The 25,649-nt window shown below is 38.5% G+C and overlaps 1 protein-coding gene across 9 annotated transcripts in view; it reads left to right on the top strand.

Annotated features, from left to right (window-relative positions):
* Dpy19l2 (dpy-19-like 2 (C. elegans)) overlaps window positions 1-25,649 on the top strand; it is a 139,411-nt gene that overhangs the window by 88,290 nt on the left and 25,472 nt on the right. For 6 of the 9 annotated variants that reach the window (XR_870529.3, XM_006510428.4, XM_006510427.4 and 3 more), the window contains 4 exons: window positions 21,102-21,126; window positions 22,541-22,660; window positions 23,518-23,692; window positions 25,281-25,380. Coding sequence is in view for 6 of the 9 variants with exons in the window: in XM_006510428.4 (XP_006510491.1) it covers window positions 21,102-21,126; window positions 22,541-22,660; window positions 23,518-23,692; window positions 25,281-25,380 (420 nt within the window). In the remaining 3 variants the exon portion in view is untranslated. Of the gene's footprint in view, window positions 1-10,411; window positions 10,484-17,947; window positions 18,016-21,101; window positions 21,127-22,540; window positions 22,661-23,517; window positions 23,693-25,280; window positions 25,381-25,649 lie in introns of those variants that run through there. The other 3 variants (XR_001778933.2, XR_379122.4, XM_011242556.3) reach the window with 3 other exon arrangements.

Raw genomic sequence — 25,649 nt, 5'->3', positions numbered from 1 at the left:
AGAAACTCAGAGCATTTCTACCAAAATCTGGAATAAGAAAAGGTTGTTAAAGTTCTCCATACTTATTTAATGTAATATTTGAAGTCTTAGCTAGATCAATAAGACAGCTGAAGAAGATCAGGGAATATAAACATGAAAGGAAGACGTCAAAGTACCTTTATTTGCAGATAATGTTATTGTATATATAAATGACCTTAAAAATTCCACCAGGAAAATTCTACAGCTAATGAACACTTTCAACAAGGTAGTAGGAGGCAAAATTAACACACACACACACACACACACACACACACACACACACAAACACACACACACACACAAAGTAAGTAGCCTTTATATATGCAAATAACAAGTGGTGAAATATATATATACATATATATTGTGATGTATATATGTAATAGGATATATATATATATATATATATATATATATATATCTCACAAGTCAAGGAAGTTCAAGACTTAACATGATGAAAACTTGAGAGATAGTGAAGAAATATCCTGAAGATAACAGAAGATGGAAAAATCTCCTATGGTAATGGATCAGAAGAATCAATATAGTAAAAGTGGACATTTTATGTAAAGAAAACCACAAATTCACTGCATTCCCCATTAAAATTCCAATACAATTCTTTTTTTTAAATTAGGTATTTTCCTCATTTACATTTCCAATGCTATCCCAAAAGTCCCCCATACCCACCCCCCCAGTCCCCTACCCACCCACTCCCCCTTTTTGGGCCTGGCGTTTCCCTGTACTGGGGCATATAAAGTTTGCAAGTCCAAAGGGCCTCTCTTTCCAGTGATGACTGACTAGGCCATCTTTTGATAGGTATGCAGCTAGAGACAAGAGCTCCGGGGTACTGGTTAGTTCATATTGTTGTTCCTCCAGTAGTACTATGTCCAATTTTCTGAGGAACCGCCAGACTGATTTCCAGAGTGGTTGTACAACCTTGCAATCCCACCAACAATGGAGGAGTGTTCCTCTTTCTCCACATCCTCGCCAGCATCTGCTGTCACCTGAATTTTTCATCTTAGCCATTCTGACTGGTGTGAGGTGGAATCTCAGGGTTGTTTTGATTTGCATTTTCCTGATGATTAAGGATGTTGAACATTTTTTCAGGTGCTTCTCTGCCATTTGGTATTCCTCAGGTGAGAATTCTTTGTTCAGCTCTGAGCCCCATTTTTAATGGGGTTATTCGATTTTCTGGAGCCCACCTTTTTGAGTTCTTTATATATATTGGATATTAGTCCCCTATCCAATTTGGGATAGGTAAAGAACCTTTCCCAATCTGTTGGTGGTCTTTTTGTCTTATTGACGGTGTCTTTTGCCTTGCAGAAGTTTTGCAATTTTATGAGGTCCCATTTATCGATTCTTGATCTTACAGCACAAACCATTGCTCTTCTATTCAGGAATTTTTCCCCTGTACCCATATCTTCGAGGCTTTTCCCTAATTTCTCCTCTATAAGTTTCAGTGTCTCTGGTTTTATGTGGAGTTCCTTAATCCACTTAGATTTGACCTTAGTACAAGGAGATAGGAATGGATCAATTCTCATTCTTCTACATGATAACCTCCAGTTGTGCCAGCACCATTTGTTGAAAATGCTGTCTTTTTTCCACTGGATGGTTTTAGCTCCCTTGTCAAAGATCAATGACCATAGGTGTGTGGGTTCATCTCTAGCTCTTCAATTCTGTTCCATTGGTCTACTTGTCTGTCACTATACCAGTACCATGCAGTTTTTATCACAATTGCTCTGTAATAGCGCTTTAGGTCAGGCATGGTGATTCCACCAGAGGTTCTTTTATCCTTGAGAAGAGTTTTTGCTATCCTAGGTTTTTTGTTATTCCAGATGAATCTGCCGATTGCCCTTTCTAATTCGTTGAAGAATTGAGTTGGAATTTTGATAAGGATTGCATTGAATCTGTAGATTGCTTTTGGCAAGATAGCCATTTTTACTATATTGATCCTGCCAATCCATGAGCATGGGAGATCTTTCCATCTTCTGAGATCTTCTTTAATTTCTTTCTTCAGAGACTTGAAGTTCTTATCATACAGATCTTTCACTTCCTTAGTTAGAGTCACGCCAACGTATTTTATATTCTTTGTGACTATTGAGAAGGGTGTTGTTTCCCTAATTTCTTTCTCAGCCTGTTTATTCTTTGTGTAGAGAAAGGCCATTGACTTGTTTGAGTTAATTTTATATCCAGCTACTTGACTGAAACTGTTTATCGGGCTTAGGAGTTCTCTGGTGGAATTTTTAGGGTCACTTATATATACTATCATATCATCTGCAAAAAGTGATATTTTGACTTCTTCCTTTCCAAATTGTATCCCCTTGATCTCCTTTTGTTGTCAAATAGCTCTGGCTAGGAATTCAAGTACAATGTTGAATAGGTAGGGAGAGAGTGGACAGCCTTGTCTAGTCCCTGATTTTAGTGGGATTGCTTCCAGCTTCTCACCATTTACTTTGATGTTGGCTACTGGTTTGCTGTAGATTGCTTTTATCATGTTTAGGTGTGGGCCCTGAATTCCTGATCTTTCCAAGACTTTTATCATGAATGGGTGTTGGATTTTGTCAAATGCTTTTTCTGCATCTAACGAGATGATCATGTGGTTTTTGTCTTTGAGTTTGTTTATATACTGGATTACGTTGATGGATTCCTGTATATTGAACCATCCCTGCATCCCTGGGATGAAACCTACTTGGTCAGGATGGATGATTTTTTTGATGTGTTCTTGGATTCGGTTAGCAAGAACTTTATTGAGGATTTTTGCATCGATACCCATAAGAGAAATTTGTCTGAAGTTCTCTATTTTTGTTGGGTCTTTTTGTGGTTTAGGTATCAGAGTAATTGTGGCTTCATAGAATGAGTTGGGTAGAGTACCTTCTGTTTCTATTTTGTGGAATAGTTTGTGAAGAACTGGGATTAGATCTTCTTTGAAGGTCTGATAGAACTCTGCACTAAACCCATCTGGTCCTGGGATTTCTTTGGTTGGGAGACTATTAATGACTGCTTCTATTTCTTTAGGGGATATAGGACTGTTTAGATTATTAACCTGATCTTGATTTAACTTTGGTACCTGGTATCTGTCTAGAAACTTGTCCATTTCATCCAGGTTTTCCAGTTTTGTTGGGTATAGCCTTATGTAGAAGGATCTGATGATGTTATGGATTTCTTCAGGATCTGTTTTTATGTTTCCCTTTTCATTTCTGATTTTGTTAATTAGGATGCTTTCCCTGTGTCCTCTCGTGAGTCTGGCTAAGGGTTTATCTATCTTGTTGATTTTCTCAAAGAAACAGCTCCTTGATTGGTTGATTCTTTGAACAGTTCTTCTTGTTTCCATTTGGTTGATTTCACCCCTGAGTTTGATTATTTCCTGCCTTCTACTCCTCTTGGGTGAATTTGCTTCCTTTTGTTCTAGAGCTTTAAGGTATGTTGTCAGGCTGCTAATGTGTGCTCTCTCTCTTGTTTCTTTTTGGAGGCACTTAGAGCTATGAGTTTTCCTCTTAGAAATGCTTTCATTGTGTCCCATAAGTTTGGGTATGTTGTGGCTTCATTTTCATTAAACTCCAAAAAGTCCTTCATTTCTTTCTTTATTCCTTCCTTGACCGAGGTATCATTGAGAAGAGTGTTGTTCAGTTTCCACGTGAATGTTGGCTTTCTATTATTTATTTTGTTATTGAAGATCAGCCTTAGTGCATGGTGATCTGATAGGATGCATGGGACAATTTCAAAATTTTTGTATATGTTGAGGCTTGTTTTGTGACCAATTATGTGGTCAATTTTGGAGAAGGTACCATGAGGTGCTGAGAAGAAGTATATCCTTTTGTTTTAGGATAAAATGTTCTGTAGATATCTGTTAAGTCCATTTGTTTCAAAACTTCTGTTAGTTTCACTGTGTCCCTGTTTAGTTTCTGTTTCCACGATCTGTCTATTGATGAAAGTGGTGTGTTGAAGTCTCCCACTATTATTGTGTGAGGTGCAATGTGTGCTTTGAGCTTTACTAAGGTGTCTTTAATGAATGTGGCTGCCCTTGCATTTGGGGCATAGATATTCAGAATTGAGAATTCCTCTTGGAGGATTTTACCTTTGATGAGTATGAAGTGCCCCTCCTTGTCTTTTTTGAATATTTTGGGTTGGAAGTCGATTTTGTTAGATATTAGAATGGCTACTCCAGCTTGTTTCTTCACACCATTTGCTTGGAAAATTGTTTTCCAGCCTTTTACTCTGAGGTAGTGTCTGTCTTTTTCCCTGAGATGAGTTTCCTGTAGGCAGCAAAATGTTGGGTCTTGTTTGTGTAGCCAGTTTGTTAGTCTATATCTTTTTATTGGGGAGTTGAGTCCATTGATATTCAGAGATATTAAGGAAAAGTAATTGTTGCTTCCTTTTATTTTTGTTGTTAAAGTTGGCATTCTGTTCTTGTGGCTGTCTTCTTTTAGGTTTGTTGAAGGATTATCTTCTTGCTTTTTCTAGGGTGTGGTTTCCATCCTTGTACTGATTTTTTTCTGTTATTATCCTTTGAAGGGCTGGATTCGTGGAAAGATAATGTGTGAATTTGGTTTTGTCGTGGAATACTTTGGTTTCTCCATCTATGGTAATTGAGAGTTTGGCTGGGTATAGTAGCCTGGGCTGGAATTTGTGTTCTCTTAGTGTCTGTATAACATCTGTCCAGGCTCTTCTGGCTTTCATAGTCTCTGGTGAAAAATCTGGTGTAATTCTGATAGCCTTGCCTTTATATGTTACTTGACCTTTTTCCCTTACTGCTTTTAGTATTCTGTCTTTATTTAGTGCATTTGTTGTTCTGATTATTATGTGTTGGGAGAAATTTCTTTTCGGGTCCAGCCTATTTGGGGTTCTGTAGGCTTCTTGTATGTTCATGGGCATCTCTTTCTTTAGATTTGGGAAGTTTTCTTCTATAATTTTGTTGAAGATATTTGCTGGTCCTTTGAGTTGAAAATCTTCATTCTCATCCACTCCTATTATTCGTAGGTTTGGTCTTCTCATTGTGTCCTGGATTTCCTGGATGTTTTGAGTTAGGATCTTTTTGCATTTTCCATTTTCTTTGATTGTTGTGCCAATGTTCTCTATGGAATCTTCTGCATCTGAGATTCTCTCTTTCATCTCTTGTATCTTGTTGTTGATGCTCGCGTCTATGGTTCCAGATTTCTTTCCTAGGGTTTCTATCTCCAGCGTTGCCTCGCTTTGGGTTTTCTTTATTGTGTCTACTTCTCTTTTTAGTTCTAGTATGGTTTTGTTCATTTCCATCACCTGTTTGGATGTGTTTTCCTGTTTTTCTTTAAGGACTTCTACCTGTTTGGTTGTGTTTTCCTGTTTTTCTTTAAGGACTTGTAACTCTTTAGCAGTGTTCTCCTGTATTTCTTTAAGTGAGTTATTAAAGTCCTTCTTGATGTCCTCTACCATCATCATGAGATATGCTTTTAAATCCAGGTCTAGCTTTTCGGGTGTGTTGGGGTGCCCTGGACTGGGCGAAGTGGGAGTGCTGGGTTCTGATGATGGTGAGTGGTCCTGGTTTCTGTTAGTAAGATTCTTACGTTTACCTTTCACCATCTGGTATTCTCTGGCGTTAGTTGTTATAGTTGTCTCTGTTTAGAGATTGTTCCTCTGGTGATTTTGTTACCCTCTATCAGCAGACCTGGGAGACTAGCTCTCTCCTCTGAGTTTCAGTGTTCAGAGCAGTCTGCAGGCAAGCTCTCCTCTTTCAGGGAAGGTGCACAGTTATCTGGTGTTTGGACCTCCTCCTGGCCGAAGATGAAGGCCCAAAACAGGATCTTTCCGAGAAGCTGTGTTGCTTTGACCTGTCACAGAAGCCATTGTTTCAGTAGTCCACACTTTCACATGTGTAGACTACTTTCTGCGGAGTCCTGAAACCAAGATGGCTCCTGCGGATCCTGAGGCAAAGGCCTCCCAGGCTGGGTGGACACCTGTCCTCTGGCCAGGAAGGTGGCCGGATGTCTGGAGCCCAAAAACGGTGCTGCCCCAGAAGTTCTGTGGCTCTCGCCTGTTCCAGAAGCTGCTAGCCTCTGTAGTCCACACTCTCACCTGTGCAGACTGCCCGCTGTGGAGTCCCGGAACTAAGATGGCTCCCGTGGAACCTGAGGCAGAAGCCTCCCGGGCCGGGCATACACCTGTCCTCTGGCCAGGAAGGTGGCTTGTTGTCTGGAGCTGAAAAATGGCGCCGCCTCAGGAGCTTTGTGGCTGTCGCCTGTCCCAGAAGCTGCTAGCCTCTGTAGTCCACACTCTCACCTGCAGACTGCCCGCCGCGGAGTCCCGGAACAAAGATGGCTTCTGCAGAATTTGAGGCAGAAGCCTCCTAGGCCGAGCGGACACCTGTCTTCTCTCCAATACAATTCTTTATAGAACTTGAAATGATAATTTAAACTTTGTATGGAAACACAAAAATGTCAAGATAGCTAGAATAATACTGAACAATAAAATAATTTGCTGGAGGTATCACCATTCCTGATTTCAAGTTGTACTTCAGAGCTATAGTTATAAAACATAGGATTATATTAGCACAAAAACAGACATATTGATATACGGAAGTAAATTGAAGCCCCAGATATAAATCTATACATCTTACAGGCAACTGATTTTTGGTAAAGAAATGAGAAATATACACTGGAAAAAGAATGTATTTTCAACAAATGGTATTGGTCAAATTCGATGCTGCATGTAGAAAGAATGTAAATAGGTTCATATTTATCACCTGGCCCAAACTCAACCTTAAATGGATCAAGGATCTCAACATAAATCCAGTTGCACTGAACCTGATAGAAGAGAAAGTGGGGGATTGATTCGAACACATTGGCACAGAAGACGACTTTCAGAACATAGCACCAATAGCACAGGCAGTACTAAGATCAAAAATAAATAGGACTTCATGAAACTCAAAAGTTTCTGCATGGCAAAAGACACTTTGTCATTTAGACAAAATGGCCAGATACAGAACAAGAAGAGGTTTTTGTCAACTAAACATCTGATAGAGGGCTAATACCCAAAATATATAAAGAATGAAAAAAAATACGACCTGGACATTATGAAAACAAATAACCTAATTACAAATGAGGTAATGATCTAAACAGAGATATCTCAAAAGATGATACAGAAATATCTAAGATTCACTTAAAGAAAAATTTAACATCCTTAATCACCAGGGAAATTCAGATCAAAACTAGTTTAAAATTTCATCTTTCTTTGTTGAGTCTTTTTTTCTTAGGTATCAGGGTTATAGTGGCCTCAAAGAATGACTTAGGTAGTGTTCCTTGTGTTTCGAATTTGTGGAATATTTTGAGAAGTATTGATATTAGCTCTTCTTTGTATGTCTGGTAGAATTCTGCACCTAAAACCATCTGGTCCTGGGCTTCTTTGTTTGTTTTGTATGGTTGAGAGGTTTTGAATGACTGCTTCTATTTCCTTAGGGATTATGAAACTGTTTAGATAGTTGACTTGATCTTGATTTAACTTTGGTACATGGTATCTGTCTAGAAAATCATCCAATTCATCTAGATTTTTCAGTTTTGTTGAGTATACAGCTTTTTGTAGTAAGATCTGAGTTTTTGTTTTGTTTTGTTTTTTAATTTCCTCTGTTTCTGTTGGTATGTTTCCTTTTCATTTCTGATATTGCTAACTTGAATGCTGTCTCTGTGCCTTGTAGTTAGTTTGGCTAAGGGTGTGTCTAACTTGTTCATTATCTCAAAGAACCAGCTCTTAGTTTTGTTGATTCTTTGTACTATTCTCTTTGTTTCTAATTGGTTGCTTTCAGCCCTGAGTTTGCCTATTTTCTGATATCTACTCTCAGGTTTGTTTGCTTCATTTTGTTCTAGAGCTTTCAGGTGTGCTGTTAAGTTGCTAGTATAGGATCTCTCCAATTTTTTTATGACTGCACTTTGTGCTATGAACTTTCCTCTTAACACTGCACAACATAAAGGTATGTTATGCCTTCATTTTCATTGAATTCTAGAAAGTATTTAATTTCTTTATTTCTTCCCTGACCAAGTTATCATTGTATATAGAGTTGTTCAGTTTCCATGAGTATGTGGGATTTCTGTTGTTGAAGTCCAGCCTTAGTTCGAGGTGATTCGATAGAATGCAAGGGTTATTTCAATCTTCTTGTATCTGTTGAGGCTTCTTTTGGTCAATTTTGGAGAAGGTTTCATGAGAAGGTGCTGAGAAGACAGTATATTCTTTTGTTTGTGGGTGAAAAATTCTGTAGATATGTTAGATTTATTTGGTTCATAACTTCTGATAGGTTCATTCTGTTTAGTTTCCGTTTGGATGACCTGACCATTGGTGTGAGTGGAGTGCTGAAGTCTCCCACTATTATTCTGTGGGTCTCAAAGTGTGTTTGAGCTTTAGTAAAGTTTCTTTCAGGAATGTGGGTATACTTGTGTTTGGGGCATAGATATTCAGAATTGAGACTTTATGTTGGTGGATTTTGCTATTGATGAGTATGAAATGTCCTTCCCCATCTGCTTTGGTTGAAAGTCTATTTTATTGGATATTAGAATGGCTACTCCAGTTTGTTTCTTGTGACTGTTTTCTTGGAAAACATTTTTTCCAGCCCGTTATGCTGAGGTGATGTTTATCATTGTTGCTGAGGTGTGTTTTTGTATGCAGCAGAATGGTGAATCCTGTTTATGTATCCAGTCTGTTAGCTTGTGTCTTTTTATTGGTGAATTAAGTCCATTAATGTTGAGAGATATTAATGACCAATGATTGTTAGTTCCCAATATTTTGTTGTTGGTTCTATGTGTGTGTGTGATTCTTTTCTTTTGGGCTTGTTGTGAGATGATTAATTTCTTGTGTTTTCTTGAGTATAGTTTCCCTCCGTGTGTTGGAGTTTTCCTTCTAGTATTCTCTATAGGGCTGGATTACTAGATTATATATTGTTTAAATTTGGGTTTGTCATAGAATATCTTGGCTGCTCCACCTATGGTAATTGAGAGTTTCATTGGATATAGCAGTTTGGGCTGGCATCTACGGTCTCTTAGGGTCTTTAAGACACCTGTCCAGGATCTTCTGGCTTTTAGAAACTCCGTTGAGAAGTCCTGTGTAATTCTGATATTTCTGCCTTTATATTTTACTTGGCCTTTTCCCCTTACAGCTTTTGTTATTCTTTCTTTGTTCTGTATAATTATTGTTGTGATTATTATGTGGCAGGAGGATTTTATTTTATGGTCTAATATATTTGGTGTTCTGTAGGTTTATTGTACAGTTATGGCCATCTCTTTCTTTAGATTTGAGAATTTTTCTTCTATGATTTCCTTGAAAATGTTTTCTGGCCCTTTGAACTGGAATTTTAGCCCTCTTCTATTCGTATTATTCTTAGATTTGGTCTTTCATTGTGTCCCAAATTTTCTGGATATTTGGGTTAGGAACTTTTCACACTTGGCGTTTTCTTTGAGCAGTGTATCAGTATATTCAATAGTATCTTCTACGCCTGAGATTTCTTCCATCTCTTATATTCTGTTGGTGATGCTTGCATAGTTCCTGTTTTCTTTCCAATGGTTTCTGTCTTCAGGATTACCTCCATTTGTGTTTTCTTTATTGTTTCTATTTCCATTTTTAGGTCTTGGACCATTTTGTTAATTTCCTTTACCTGTTTGATTGTATTTCCCTGTACTTCTTTAAGGGACTTATTTATTTTCTCTTTAAGTGCTTCTACATGTTTGACTGTATTTTCCTGTGTTGCTTTAAGAAAATTATTTATATTCTCTTTAAAGGCCTCTATCATCTTTATAAGATGGGATTTAAGGTCAGAATCTTGCTCCTCAGGTGTGTTAGGGTATCCAGAAAATACCAATCTGCCTCAGTGTAGGTGAAGGTATGGATCAGAAGGGTGATGGGGGCTATGACAGGATGAGACAGAGACCAAGTCTGCATGGCTTTGTGAGGTCCCAGCTGGCATGCATATTGGGGGGGGCAGTATCATCTGTGTCCTTAGTTAGAATAGTCCACATGGGAGACAAGCTGGGCTGTGGAGTGTGGGAACAGGATGCTGATCTGCCATGGGTACCTGTGGAGGTGTGGACTGGAAGATTGATGGTTCTCTGTAAGAGCCAGACAGATCCCACATCTGCTGGGTTCTGTGGGGTACCAAGATAAACCCTTTGCTGCACTCTCCTTTATCTTCACCATTCAGGGTTCTTTGTTCTGATTTACCAGTGCACACATCTGGCTGAGTAGTGGGGGACCTGGGAGCTTCCAGGGGCAACAGGCTGAGGTTCCTAATGCCACACTGCATCCTACAACTTTACGACATCCAAGCATGGGCTCTAACAATTCTGGGATAAACAGCAAGATTTGTTCTATATAGATAGCATCATGTCTGAAAATATGGATAATCTTTCTTTTCCTTTGTAATTTGATTGCATTTTTGTCTTTTTTCTAGCCTGTTGCTTTGGCTACTATGTTAAATAAAAGTGGTGAAAATGGCTATCTTTGCCGTGTTCCTGATTCTAGAGTAAGATATTTCAGTTTTTTCCATTGAGTATCATGTTATCTATGGGCTTTTAACACATGGTCCATACTACATCAAGCTACTTATTTGTTGAGAATTTCTCTCTTGAAAAGTTACTGATGTTGTTAGCTACTTTTTTTTTTATCTATTGAGATAATTATGTGACTTATATCTTTTATTCCATTAATGTGTTAAACCAAATTAATTTTCTTTTATTTTCTTTTTATTAAAAATGTATTTTTCTCTCATATAATATCCTAACTACAGTTTCCCCTCCCTCCCCTCCTCCCAGTCCCCCTACCATACCTTCCCTTAACCCCCAGATCTACTACTCCTCCATTTCCCTTCAGTAAAGAGCAGTTGTCCAAGAGACAATGGCCAAACATGAGAAAGCAAAATACAATAAGGCAAGGCAAAAGCCTTCACACCAAGGTAGCACAAGGCAAGCCAACAGGAGGAAAAGCGTACCAAGTCAGGCAAAAAAGTCAAAGTTAGGAATCCCACAAAAAACACCAAGCTAACAGCCACAACATACATGCAGAGGCCCTAGTGCATGCCCTGACTACCACTGCAGTCTCAAACATTTGAGTCTTGCTTAGTTAAGTAGATCATGTTCTCTTGGTATCCTCTGACTCCTATAATTTATTTGTGGGACTCCCTGAGCTCCAAGGGAAGAGTTCTGATGGAAACCTCCAATTTAGATTCTCATAATATCTGGCTATGGGGCTCTGCATCCACTCCCATTTGCTGCCAGTCGAAGCCACTAACTGGAAAAGGTACTAATCTATGAATATAAAAGAATATCATTAGAAATGATTTTATTGAATTTCTTCTAAACAAGTATTGTTTGATTATCTCTCTGGGATATTCGGTCTCCAGTTCTGGTCTTCTACGCAGTGTTGGGCACAGGCTTCCTCATGTGGAGTGGGCCTCAAGTTAAAGCAGACATTACTCCTACATGGTTTTCATGACCATTGCCCCAGCACATTTTGCAAGCAGGACAGATTGTAGGTCAAAGGTTTTATGGTTGGGTTGGTGTCTAAATTTCTCCTTCTACATAGCCTGCATAGTACCTTTCCACACACACACACACACACACACACACACACACACAGAGAGAGAGAGAGAGAGAGAGAGAGAGAGAGAGAGAGAGAGAGAGAGAGAGAGAGAGAGAGAGAGAGGAGAACAACATAGGAGTAATATCCATGCAGGTACCAGCTCAACCTCTGCACACTCAATGAGCTGTAGATGTTGTCATACACAATGCCACTCCCCCCAGACACTGTCAGTTTGCAGAAAGTGACCCTCTGTTCTGGCATCAGCATGGGTTATTTAGTGATCTATGGGAGACCTCCTTGACCAAAACCACAACTGAACAAAACCCAGTCCTGACACTGGGAGCCTTCCCTAGCTACAGCAGATAGCCATTCAGACTCTATATCATTCACTACTACTGCCAGCAGTCCTCATTAGGATCACCTTCATAGATTCCAGGTAGTTTCCACTACACTAGGGTTCTAAATCACTCAAGAAATGATTCCAATTCCAGCCATCTTCTCCTGAACTCTTTTCCTCTATTCCATTTCCTTTCCTTTCTGACTCTCCCACTCCACTTGCAAACTTGACTCTAGTTCCTCTTTTCTCAAGATTCATGCATCCCCACTAAAGACTTCCTCTTTACCTAGTCTCTCTGGGCCTATGGATTGTAGCTTGGTTATCATTTACTTAACAGCTAATATGTACTTATAAGTGAATACATACCATATTTGCCTTTTGGGTCTGGGTTATCTCACTCAGAATGATTTTTTTTCTAGTTTCATCCATTTGCATGCAAATTTCATGATGTCATTTTTTTAAAACAGCTGAGTAATACTCCATAGTGCAAAGCATACCACATTTTCATTATCAATTCTTCAGTTGAGGGATAGCTAGGTTGCTTCCAGTTTCTGGCTATCATGAAGCCACTATGAACATAGTTAAGCAAGTGTCCTTGTGGTAGCATGGAATAACTTTTTGTACCCCATTTTAAAAAGTGAAACATTTGTTAATTTAATATCTAGTTTCTTGAGCTCTTTAAGTATTTTCAATAGTAGTCCTCTATTGAGTCTATTTGATTGTTGTGTATGTTTTAAAAGTCTGACCTAATGCTTGCTGGATCTCTTCGATGTCTGTTATGTTCCCCCTTTTATTTCTGATTTTGGGAATTGGATATTCTCTACCCATCTTTTGGTTAGTTTGGATAAGGGTTTGTCTGGCTTGTTGATTTTCTCACAGAACTCTTTGTTTCACTGATCCTTTGTATTGTTCTCTTTGTTTTTACTTTATTGTTTTCAGCCCTCAATTTAATTATTCCCTGTTATGTCCTCTTTTCATTCAAGAGATTTCCAGTGTTCTGTTAAGTTGCTGGTATGAGATCTCTCCAGTTGTTTTATGTAGGCATCTAGTGCAATGAATTTTTGTCTTAGCACAGTGTTCATTGTATCCCATAAGTTTGGGTATACTGTATCTCCATTTTCATTGAATTCATAGAAAGTCTTTAATTTCTTTCTTTCTTCCTTCCTTCTTTCCTTCCTTCTTTCCTTCCTTTCTTTCCTTCCTTCCTTCCTTCCTTCCTTCCTTCCTTCCTTCCTTCCTTCCTTTTCTTCTTTCTTTCTTTCTTTCTTTCTTTCTTTCTTTCTTTCTTTCTTTCTTTCTTTCCTTCTTCCTTTCTTCCTTCCTTTCTTCCTTCCTTCCTTCCTTCCTTCCTTCCTTCCTTCCTTCCTTCCTTTCTTCCTTCCTTTCTTTCTGTCTTGATCCATTTTTCATTCAGTAGAGGGTTGTTTAGTTTCCATGAGTTTGTAAGCCTTCTGTTGTTTCCAGTGTTATTGGTATTCAGTTTTAATCTGTGGTGGTCTAATAGGAGTCTGGGAGTTATTTTAATTTTCTTTTGTTTGTTGAGATTTGCTTTGTGTCTGTGTATATGTTCATTTTTTTCTTTTTTTATTAGATATTTTCTTTATTTACATTTTAAATGTTATCCCCTTTCCTAGTTTTCCCTCTGAAAATCCCCTTCCCTTAACCCCTACACCTACTCACCAACCCACTCACTCCCACTTCATGGCCCTGGCATTCCACTATAATGGGGCATAAAACTTTCCCAGGACCAAGGATCTCTCCTCCTATTGATGACCAACTAGGCTGTTCTCTATTACATATGCAGCTAGAGCCATGAGTCCCACCATGTGTTTTCTTTGGTTGGTGGTTTAGTCCCAGGGAGCTCTGGGGGGTACTGGTTAGTTCATATTGTTGTTCTTCCTATGGGGCTGCAAAACTCTTCAGCTCCTTGGGTACTTTCTCTAGCTCCTTCATTGGGGACTCTGTGCTCTGTCCAAAGGATGGCTGTGAACATCCACTTCTGTATTTGTCAGGCACTGGCAGAGCCTCTCAGGAGACAGCAATATCAGGCTCCTGTCAGCAAGCTCTTGGTGACATCCACAATAGTGTCTGGGTTTGGTGGTTGTTTATGGGATGGATCCCGAGGTGGGGCTGTCTCTGGATGGTCATTCCTTCAGTCTCTGCTCCATACTTTGTCTCTGTAACTCCTTCCATGGGAATTTTGTCCCCCCTTCTAAGAAGGACTGAAGTATCATATATCTGTGTTATCTAACTTCCAATTCCTCATCATCCAGGTAATATTGGCCATGGGCTTTCTTTCATGTGTAAGCCTTAAGTTAGACCCATCATCCATTGGCCTCTTCCATAAGGTCTATACCTCCATAGCCTTAGTATGTCTTGCATGCAGGCTAGAATATAAGCCAAAGGTTTTCTGGCTGGATTGGTGTCCTAGCCTACTTCTGGAAGACTTGCCTGATTACAGAGGATGGTGGGTTTCACATTCTGACTTCTCCATAACCTGAAGTGTTCCCTATCATCACCCTCACAGAATCCCAAGAGTTCCTACTGGTCTAGGTTTCCACATCACCATAATATCTATCAAAATAGATTTCAAACCTAAACTAATCAAAAGAAACGAGGAAGGACATTTGATACTTATAAAAGAAAACATCCACAAACACAACGTTTCAATTTTTATCATCCATGACCTCAGACACAAGCGAATCAACTTTTGTAAAAGAAACACTACTACAGCTTGATTTATGTATCGACTCTCACAAACTGGTGTAGTGGGAGACTTCAATACCCCACTCTAACCAATGGACATGTCATCAGACAAAAATGCACAGAAAAATACTGGAGCTAACAGACAATATAAATCAAATGCACTTAACAGGTATTTGCAGGCCATTTCACTCAAACATATAATTATGCCTACTTCTCAGCTCCCCACAGAACTTTCTTCAAAAGTGACCACACTGTTGGTTGTCTTTTTGTCTTATTGACAGTGTCCTTTGCCTACAGAAGCTTTGCAATTTTATGAGGTCCCATTTGTTAATTCTTGATCTTACAGTACAAGCCAGTGGTGTTCTTTTCAGGAATTTTTCCCCTGTGGCCTATATGTTCGAGGTTTTTCCCCACTTTCTCTTCTATAAGTTTTAGTGTCTCTAGTTTTATGTGGAAGTCCTTGATCCACTTGGACTTGAGCTTTGTACAAGGAGATAAGAATGGATTGATTTGCATTCTTCTACATGCTAACCGCCAGTTGATTTGGTACCATTTGTTGAAAATGCTGTCTTTTTTTCCACTGGATGGTTTTAGCTCCTTTGTCAAAGATCAAGTGGCCATAGGTTAGGGTTATTATTAGATATTAGCTGTACTTTAGAGCAATTGTGATAAAAGAAAAACTGCATGGTATTGGTTGATCAGTAGAATAGAATTGAAGAAATGACCCCACACACATAAGTATGATAGGAAAAAAAAGCAATAAAATGATTCCTAAGGATAACCTCATATACTCATAGATGGGTGCCTAGTCCGGTCATCATCAAATAGGCAACCATTGGCAGCTGATGCAAGCAGATGTAGAGACCCACAGCCAAACATTAGATAGAGGAGAGTCCAAACTAAAGATCTCCATTGGGACCCTCCCCTTGGAGCTTGGGGAACCCAGTGGAAGAAAGAAAGACATGTAGGGCCAGGGGTATCAGGATAGTAGGATACCAGCACATCAGACAGGATACCAGGAGAACATAGCCCACAAACTTCAACTACATAGAGGTCATAGGGATTCACAGAGACTGAAGCACCAAGCACAGAGCCTGCATTGGTCCTGACCATGCCCTCTGTATATATGACATTGATATATTTGTGGGACCCCTAACAGTGGATCTGGGAGTATCTCTGCCTCTTCAGACTCTCTTCCTCCTACTGGGTTGCCTTAACCAGCCTTGATATGAGGGCTTGTATGCACTCTTATTGTATCTTGTTATGCTATGTTCAGTGGATAATTTTGGTAGGCCTCCTCTTTTCTGAATGACAAATGGAGGAGGAGTGGATTTGGAAAAGAAGAATTGGGAAGAATGTCAGGAAATGAGTAAGGAGAAACTATGGTCCAGGTGTAATGAAAACAATCAATAATAAACAGCCAAACAAACAAACAAAATAAAATGGCTATACCAGGTCTAGTTGCTTAGAATATCTTTTCCAAACTTTTACTCTGGGGAAATTTCTATGTTTGATGCTGAGTTGTGTTTTTTTGTATGCAGCAGAACTATGGATTCTGTCTTCACATCCATTATGTTAGTCTGTGTCTTTTTATTGGGGAATTTAGTTCATTGACAATTGATATTGAAAGATATAAATGACCAGCAATTGTTAATTTTCATTATTTTGTTGTTACTTATGGTGTGTGTTAATGTGAGTGTGTGGATGTGTGTGTGTGTGTGTGTGTGTGTGTGTGTGTGTGTGTGTGTTAATGTGTGTATGCTTCCCTTCTTTTTGTTTTGCTGGTGTGATATAGTTTCCTATGTTTTTATGGTTGCATTCAACCATTTTAAATTGGAAGCTTTTCTTTTAACTCCTTTGGTAAGGCTGGCTTTGTAGGTCATTACTGCTTAAATTTGATTTTATTATGGAATGTCTTATTTTCTTCATCTATGGGGATTGAAAATTTTGATGAATATAGTAGTCTGGCCTGGCAGCTATAGTTTTTTAGAATCTACAGCACATTTGTCCAGACCCTTCTGGCTTTTAAAGTCTCCATTGAGAAATTAGGTGTAATTATAAAAGGTCTGCTTTTATATGTTACTCGTTCTTTTTCCTTCACAACTTAGTATACATTATTTGTTCTCTACATCTAGTGTTTTTATTATAATGTGGCACAGGGACTTTCTTTTCTGGTCTAATATATTTGGTGTCTATATTCCTCTTGTACTTTATAGATGTCTCCTTTTTTATGTTAGGAAATTTTCTTGTATGATTTTGTTGAAAATATTTTCTGGTCCTTTGAGCTGAGATTCTTTTTTTTTTTATGTTTAAAAGCTTATTTATTTACATTTCAAATGCTATCCCCTTTCCCAGTCTCCTCTCCACAAACCTCCTATCCCATCCCCATTCTCTCTGTTTCTTTGAGGGTGTGCCCCCAGCCACCCACCCACCCACTCCCACCTCACCACTCTGGCATTCATTCCCCTATACTGGGTCATGGAGCCTTCACAGGACCAAGGGCCTCTCCTATTGAAGACAGATAAAGCCATCCTCTGCTACATATACAGCTGGTGTCATGTATGCTTTGGTTGGTGGCTTAGTCCCTGGGAGCTCTGGGGGGTCTGGTTGATATTGTTGTTCTTCCTAAGGGGTTGCAAACCCCTTCAGCTCCTTCAGTCCTTTCTCTAACTCCTCTATTGTGGTCCCTGTGCTCAATACAATGCTTGGCTGCAAGCTTTCACATCTGTATTTGTGGGAGCCTCTCAGGAGACAGCTATATCAGGCTCCTGTTAACAAGCACTTCTTGGCATCTGCAATAGGCTTTTGTAGTAGGATCTGATGATTTTTTTTTTTTTAATTTCCTCCGTTTTTGTTGTTATGTCCCCCTCTTCATTTCTGATTTTGTTAATTTAGATACTGCACTGGGCCCTCTGGTTACTCTGGCTAAGGGTTTATCTATTTTGTTGATTTTCTTGTGCTCCAATTCTGAGGGAACCCCAGGAGAACTCAAGAATTGCATGGCCCTATGCAATTATGCATAAGACTCTTTATTATTATAGTCACACTCGGATCGAAAACCTTCCCACTGCACAGGACAGTAGTATGACCACGAGCCTAGAAGACTTGGCACTTATACACAGCATAGTTTGAAATCCTTTGGATTTTAGGGTGATGGGAAGTGACAAAGCATGTTATTTTTCAAACAGGATATCATTTGTTCTGGCGGCACGACAGAATCACATGACTGGGGTGGGAGTGGGGAACTTTTTCTGACCTAGGGAGTAACTTTAAGGTGTTAGCAGGAATTAGTGTGTTTTATGGGCAGTCCCACCTGTGACCCTTGATTATCTTCTCAAGGATGTTTTCTTTTGCTTTATTCCCAAGAACAGGACCTGCTGCACCTGAGAAGTGCTTAGCTGTTTAGTGCCAGCCTTGGTGATGCAGAGGCAGAGGTGAGGGAGGCTACCATTTGTCTATTCTAAAGCAGGCATTTTGCTTCCTCAGGGGGAGTTTCATTAAGGGGTATCTTAATGGAAACAGGGGTAATGATGTTCCAGACTGAGTCTTCTTGAAGCTTCCAGGGAGGGGGAGGAATACTTTTGCTTGCTGCAGGAGGGAGCAGGGGGTGGGGAGAGTGGAACTTCTGCAAGAAAGCACAGAGGCAAAAGCTGCCTGTGTATTTCATTCTCAAATAACCAGTTCCTGGTTTGGTTGATTCTTTGTATAGTTCTTTTTGTTTCTACTGGGTCGATTTCATTCCTGAGTTTGATTATTTCCTGTCCTCTACTCGTCTTGAGTGTATTTGCTTCTTTTTGTTATAGAGATTTCAGATGTGCTGTAAAATTGCTAGTGTATGCTCTCTCCAGTTTCTTTTTGGAGGCATCTAGAGCTAAAGTTTCCCTCTTAGCACTGCTTTCACTGTGTCCTATAAGTTTGAGTATGTTGTGCCTTCATTTTCATTAAATTGCAGAAAGTCTTTAACTTCTTCCTTCCTTCCTTCCTTCCTCCCTCCCTCCCTCCCTCCCTCCCTCCCTCCCTCCCTCCCTCCCTCCCTCCCTCCTTCCTTCCTTCCTTCCTTCCTTCCCCTTCCTTCCTTCCTTCCTTCCTTCCTTCCTTCCTTCCTTCCTCCCTCCCTCCCTTGCTTCCTCTCCCTTTCTCTTCTTTCTTTCTTTCTTTCTTTCTTTCTTTCTTTCTTTCTTTCTTTCTTTCTTTCTTTCTTTCTTTCTCTCTTGACCAAGTTATCATTGAGTAGAGAGTTGTTCAGCTTCCACGTGTATGTGGGCTTTCTGTTGTTTTTATTGTTATTGAAGACCAGCCTTAGTCTGTGGTGATCTGATATGATGTATGGGATTATTTCAATCTTCTTGTATCTGTTGAGGCCTGTTTTGTGACCGATTATATGGTCAGTTTTGGAGAAAGTACCATAAGGTGATGAGAAGAAGCAATTTTAGGATGAATTTTTCTATAGAAAATCCATTTGATTCATAACTATGTTTGTGTGGCTATCTTCTTTTGGGTTAGTTAAAAGAAGATTACTTTCTTGCTTTTTCCTAGGGTGTAGTTTCCCTCCTTGTGTTGGGGTTTTCCATCTATTGTCCTTTGTAGTGCTGGATTGTGGAAATATATTGTGTAAATTTGGTTTTGTTATAGAATATCTTACTTACTCCATTTATTGTAATTGAAAGTTTTGCAGCATATAGTAGCCTGAGCTGGCCTTTAGTGTCCATATGACATCTGGCCAGGATCATCTAAATTTTACAATCTCTGGTGAGAAGTCTGGTATGATTCTGATAGGTCTGCCTTTATATGTTACTTGACCTTTTTCTCTTACTGTTCTTAATATTCTTTGTTTTTGCATTTGGTGTTTTGTTTATTATGTTATGGGAGGAATTTCTTTTCTGGTCCAATCTATTTGGGGTCTTTAGGCTTCTTGTATGTTCATGGACATCTCTTTTTTTAGGTTAGGGATGTTTTCTTCTATAATTTTGTTGAAGATACTTACTGGCCCTTTGAGTTGGGAATCTTTGCTCTCTTCTATACCTATTATCCTTAGATTTGGTCTTCTCATTGTGTGCTGCATTTCCTGGATATTTTGGGTTAAGACCTTTTTGCATTTTACATTTTCTTTGACTGTTGTGTCAATGTTTTCTATGGAATCTTCTACACCTGAGATTCTCTCTTCTATATCTTGTATTTGGTTTGTGATGCTTGCATTTATGTCATCTGATCTCTTTCCTAGGTTTTCTATCTCTAGAGTTGTCTCCCTTTGAGATTTCTTTATTATTTCTATTTCCATTTTTAGGTCCTGGATAGTTTTGTTCAATTCCTTCACCTGTGTGGTTGTGTTTTCCTGCATTTTGTGTACATTCTATTTGTCAACCTGAGTTTATGGGTTTTAAGTTGGGCAAACATGTTTATCCCAGAATTTTAGGAAGCTCCTTTTCATTGCAGTTCATCTAATTATGTAAAAGTGATGCCTTCTCAAATGTCTCTGAGGCAAAATATTAACTTTTGCATTTAACACTGTCTTATATCTACTGAATTAATGTTTCCAGGGAGGACATGAGTTTTGCTTATTTATCTCTGTAATTCCTTTTTGTGGTACTTGCATTTTGTTTGTTCATATAATAAACTGGCTACTAGGTTTGTTCATACAAGTTGGTTGGCCCCTGATGAATATAAAATAATCCTATAAATGCTAGGACATTCCTTTGCTCCCTGCAAGGTTCTTTTGTGATTGGAAGAGTTCAGGATACAGAGATGACTCCTCTCACTGGCTGCATAGGTAGAAAAGAACATAGAGGGTAATCAGAGAAGTTTGATTCTACTACCTTCCGGCAGACCATCTATAGCCACTTTAAAAAAAAAACCTACAGATGTGAATTCCCACGAGTCACAATCTATCTTGTCTTTCCTAGAATGTTTCTTCCTGTAAAGCCTTAATAAAGTGCAGTCTTTTCTGTACCTCTACAGGAAAAAATTGAATAGGCATTTTTACTTGAGGATTGGATTACTATAAACTCCATGAACATGAAATTATTTATATAGCATTCATAGTCTATTAGCTGTGCAGTATTTAGAACACTATACATTACTATAGGTATTCAAATAGAGCTACTTTTCAGGAAGTAAAATATCTATATACCTTAGAGATATTTAGCAAGTTATGTATAAAATATTCATGTAGTTTATAATTGTGAAAATTAAAATAAGCCAAAAGTCCAACAGAAATCATTGGGAGCACTTTATTTATAGTACATAGCTTAAATACATAAACAGATGTCTTCAGGGATCAGTAAAACATATTCTAACTTAATCAAAGATCAGTTTTTTCACATACCATAAGTAGAATGATGGTGAATTGTGCCTTTGAAACTTTGTAATTTTATTAGCATATGTAGTGCTTTAAATTTTGTACTTTACACATTCTAGAGAGAATCAAGAATTTAAAATCCAAGAAGAAAATAAATGATGTTGCTCTCATGTTATTATGTTGTAATGGATATTCAGTAAATAGGTCATTTTTATTTTCTTCCAGAAAACAGCTTCTTGACAACGCTGAGGTAAAAGCCCTCATTCTTGGTAGACTTATGTATTAAATCCCACTTGAAGTATAGTTCGTGAATGTGTGGTCCTCCTGCTGATGTGCATCAGTGCAGCGTGAATTTGGGGCAGGAGTAATCATTTCTGCCTGGCCTTCCTTCTCTTGTGTGGTCTCAAAATGACTAGTAATAAGAATTTGAAAGCCATCTCAGAAAATGCAAGAAAATTATCAGAAGTGACCTATTTACTTTTTTTAAAAAGGAGGTTGTTTCATAACTTCCTCCTTACACCCTATGTATAAATACATGGTTTTTAAAATTTTATTTATCCATTTATTTTATACACTATTATTCCGTTAATACATAAGTGTGTATCCTAAAACTCTTTCCATTCAATTAATTATCTTTTAATGCTAGGTTTTTATGGTCAGGTGTTTGTTACTTGTTCTTTTTTGTTGGTCATCAACTGTGTTTCCTTTTGGGGCTATTAAAATGTTCCCCAATGTGCTCTGGTCATTTCTTCAATACAGTCTTAGAAAGAAGTACAAGTCAAAGTAACTGACCATTCTCTGGGATACTGAGAGTTTGGAATTACAGAAAATTTTAGTATTTCAGTGGTTTTATTTTCATTTCATTTTAAAGTATAATCTGAGTATTTGCCTTTTGGTAAATGTAAATACCACATATATGTAATGTAGTTGAATATCAGTAAATTAGGGTATAAATGTTCAGCTCTCATTACACTTGGTTGCATTGATTATTGCCACATCCACTGCACATTTTTCTAGTGGAAGATTGTGTTTTATGAATATCTCAATTAGGAAAAATTTAATTTAAACTCTTTGCCCCCCGGAACTCTCAGATTTGTTCAACTAGGATAGAGGATGGATTAATAGGAAGCCTTAGACAATTCCACTTTAAAACTTGTTTGGCTTGTGTGCTGCTATGATATCTCTTAACTGAAGTGCACATGTGTATATGAAGTTTTTTTGTATTTTGTCCCCTTGTCTTCCTCCCCTCCTTGTTCAAAACCTTTCCTAGATGTCACCCTCCTTAAGGCAGTGTCTTCACTGTGGCCTTTCACACATCTGTGCTGCTGGGCTCGTTCCTCTTCTCCATTTTCTTCCCCATTGTTCTTGTCACTGTCTAATCTATTGCAACTTATTTATGTACAGGGGCCTACCAGTGCCCCCTTCTAACTAAATGCACTAAGGTGTGGGCCTCGTGAGGGCCTCAGGGTTCTGTCTGAAGCATTCAGATCAGTTCCTTTCACAGATTATTATATTACTAAATCACAGTTGAAAGGATGGATGCATGTATTAACATGCTTAATGCTATGCTGGGAGAGTTCTGCCCTCCGGTATAAGAAACATTATTTTTGTCTGATAATTTAAACTTGGATGAAGTGCAAAGGTCACTGCTTTGTGTCTTGCAGTTGATTTTCCACACCTTGCAGTTGCTGGCATTCACAGGTCTTGCCATCTTAATCATGCGGTTGAAGCTGTTTCTGACCCCCCACATGTGCATTATGGCTTCCTTGATCTGCTCACAACGGGTAAGCCACCATTCTTGAGTGACTGCTATTATAACAACTGAAGCAACTGCCTTGGAGCTGCTGTGGTTTGCTAAGTCATCCAAAATCTGAAAGCAGCGAGTGCTTTAAGCTATGTTCAAAGATTTTAAATGCCAGTTGATGATTCGAGGTTAGCAAGAAAGTAGCTTTGAAAAATTCTGATAGACTATAAATGATGTTTCTGTAGAGAAAAATTAAGTATTCCTTCCTGCTGTTATCATCATGTCTACAAATAAGTCTTTTAGCCTTTAAGTCTGTGCAGGTGTTTCAGGCCCACAAAACTCCCAAATGGCAAATTTCCAGTGCTGAAGAGGTCCATGGTGGTCCTGCTTGGATAAAGAATTCTAAATTTTTTTTTCTATTCTGGCATTCTTTACTATATAGTTAATAGATACATAAGTTAGATAGATAGCTATGTAAACTAGACAGACACTCACTAGATCTAAAAGCACCTTATTGTGGTCTGACAGTTTAGCAGCCATTTTTCTGAGAGGAACATACATGTCAAATGCTAGTGGATTTTCTCTGGTTATTCAAGCCATCATAAAAATCACCCAAATGTTTAGCATATTTCAAGTTGCAATTCACTAATTCTACTGTCTGGCTGCAAGTCAGTACTGGAAAGACACCCAATTCTTTCGAAAACACAGAAAACGTGTTTGTAACAGGTCTGTAACTCCAGAATGTTGGCTGTTTGCAAGCAGCAGACAGACATTCCATGTGTCTGTGTACAGAGATATAATTACCCACTTTGGTTTCAGCAGGAAGGTGAGAATGTAATTTTGATCCAATAGTACTCTTCATATAAGAAATATAAATAAATGGTCTTTTTATTTCAGCTCTTTGGCTGGCTTTTTTGCAGAATTCATTTTGAGAATGTTGTCTTCGGCATTCTGACAATGATGTCAATACAAGGTTGTGCAAATCTCCATAACCAATGGAGCATAATGGGAGAATTTACTAACTTGCCTCAGGAAGAGCTCATACATTGGATCAAACACAGCACCAGGCCAGGTGAGCTGTTATGCATATATAATATAATATATATGCATATATTTCTTTGTCACATACAGCTAAGAATTCCATCTGTGCATATATATGTGTATGTATATATATTTGTGTGTGTTCATGTGAGAGGCAAGTGTGTGTGTGTGTGTGTGTGTGTGTGTGTGTGCAATTCTGACTTGCAGTAGTTTTCCTTTTAATTACATTATTTGCCAGTCATTTGGAAGAAATACACATTCGGTAGGTATTATACCTCAGTTTTGAGTTGCCATGACACTGTCATGATGCTAGAAGTTGCATCATGCCTCTCCATCACTGAAAGATAAAGTTGACTCTCTGTACTGTTCTATGCCCTTACTATTGATTGACATGTTTTCAGGAAGTTGTATTTAGAGTGCTTAATTATATTTGGAAAAAAAAGTTATTTCCCTGTAATTATTGATGGTAATTATTGATAAAATTGTAATAAATCATGTGGATGTGTCTAGTTGTGGCATGTCACTATGGAGATTTAAGGTCAGATCTAAATAAAATGCTATATGTTTCAGACCAAGTTTTATTTTAAAATGTTAACAATTATATAAACATTTAGTATATTAAAATGTCAAGAATTAAGCTTTTTGGCCATATAGTTGACTTTGATGTAATATTCACTATGGCCAAGTTTATTCTTCCAAAAATGTATACAACAAGTAATGAATGGTTTGAAGAACTGGAGAAGCAGTAAAGATGTGAGCCTCCGTGTACGTGCAGGGAAATAATCTTGAGACTTCTGCAATAGACTACAAAGCTATCTGGCCAGTTCCCAAATTATAAATACTGACATACTGAAGGACAACATTTTCTTCTAACAAATCAATGTGACTATAACTCACCAGCACAGCAACAACAACAAAAATCTTTTGAAAACTTGTACCATGATGCTGGGCTTTGACATTGTTCATAGTAGGACAGAATGTTTTTCCTTTTGCTGAGTTTTCTACCTGTAGTATTAGGGGAGTGAAGGTAAATTTGTAAGTGTTTCAGTGGTAATGGAGTCCTGGCAGCTCCATTAGCTTCGATACTTCTGAGCCTATTTTTTTACACAATAAGAAAAAAACAAAATTCATTGAGTTATCCTAAAAAACAAGTCACTGGATCCCTATAAATAGTCCACGCCCCTGGGGTCAGTGAGATAGCTCAGTGGGTAAATGCACCTGCTACAAACCCGAGGACTTGATTTAGATTCCCAGGCATCATATGGTAGAGGAGAGTCAATTCCCAACACTTGTTTTCTTTATGTATGCTTCATGGTGCGCTTTTACACACACATACACACACACACACACACACACACACACAGATGAACACAGACACCAAATAAGTAATTAAATGTAAAATGAAAAAAGTATGTGCATAGCTCCTAGCACCAGGGAAGCAAAGTTTAAATATTTCAGAAGACAAAGGATACATATTGAATAAATATGATATCTACCTCGGGGGTCATTATGTAAGATCTTTAATTTTTTTTCTTAACTTGAATTGAGATTTTAGGGGCACATTGAGCTTTTTCTTTTCTTGGAAATGTTTTGTTAAGGAATGTTATCATGTTTCCCAGATGCCGTCTTTGCAGGTGCCATGCCTACAATGGCAAGCATCAAGCTGTCTACACTGCGTCCAATTGTGAACCACCCACACTATGAGGACGCAGACTTGAGGTGAGCAGTCACCTGCATCCATTGGATAGAATTTCCACTACTTTATAGTAGCCCTTAGAAAAAGAAAAGTGCTCATTTACACACACACACACATACACACACACTCACATAAAATGGTTAATGTGTATGGGGGTTAGATGTCTATGAGGGAGGAGAGAGACAACACATACGGAGATGCTGAGACAGAGAGATGCACACACTTCACTGCGCCCAACCCACACACATACGGCAGAAAGGGGTGGAAAGGGAGAGAGAGAGAGAGAGAGAGA

The sequence above is a fragment of the Mus musculus genome, chromosome 9 (assembly GCF_000001635.26).
Source record: "Mus musculus strain C57BL/6J chromosome 9, GRCm38.p6 C57BL/6J".
Taxonomy (NCBI): Eukaryota; Metazoa; Chordata; class Mammalia; order Rodentia; family Muridae; genus Mus; species Mus musculus.
This window is presented reverse-complemented; position numbering and strand designations above follow the sequence as displayed.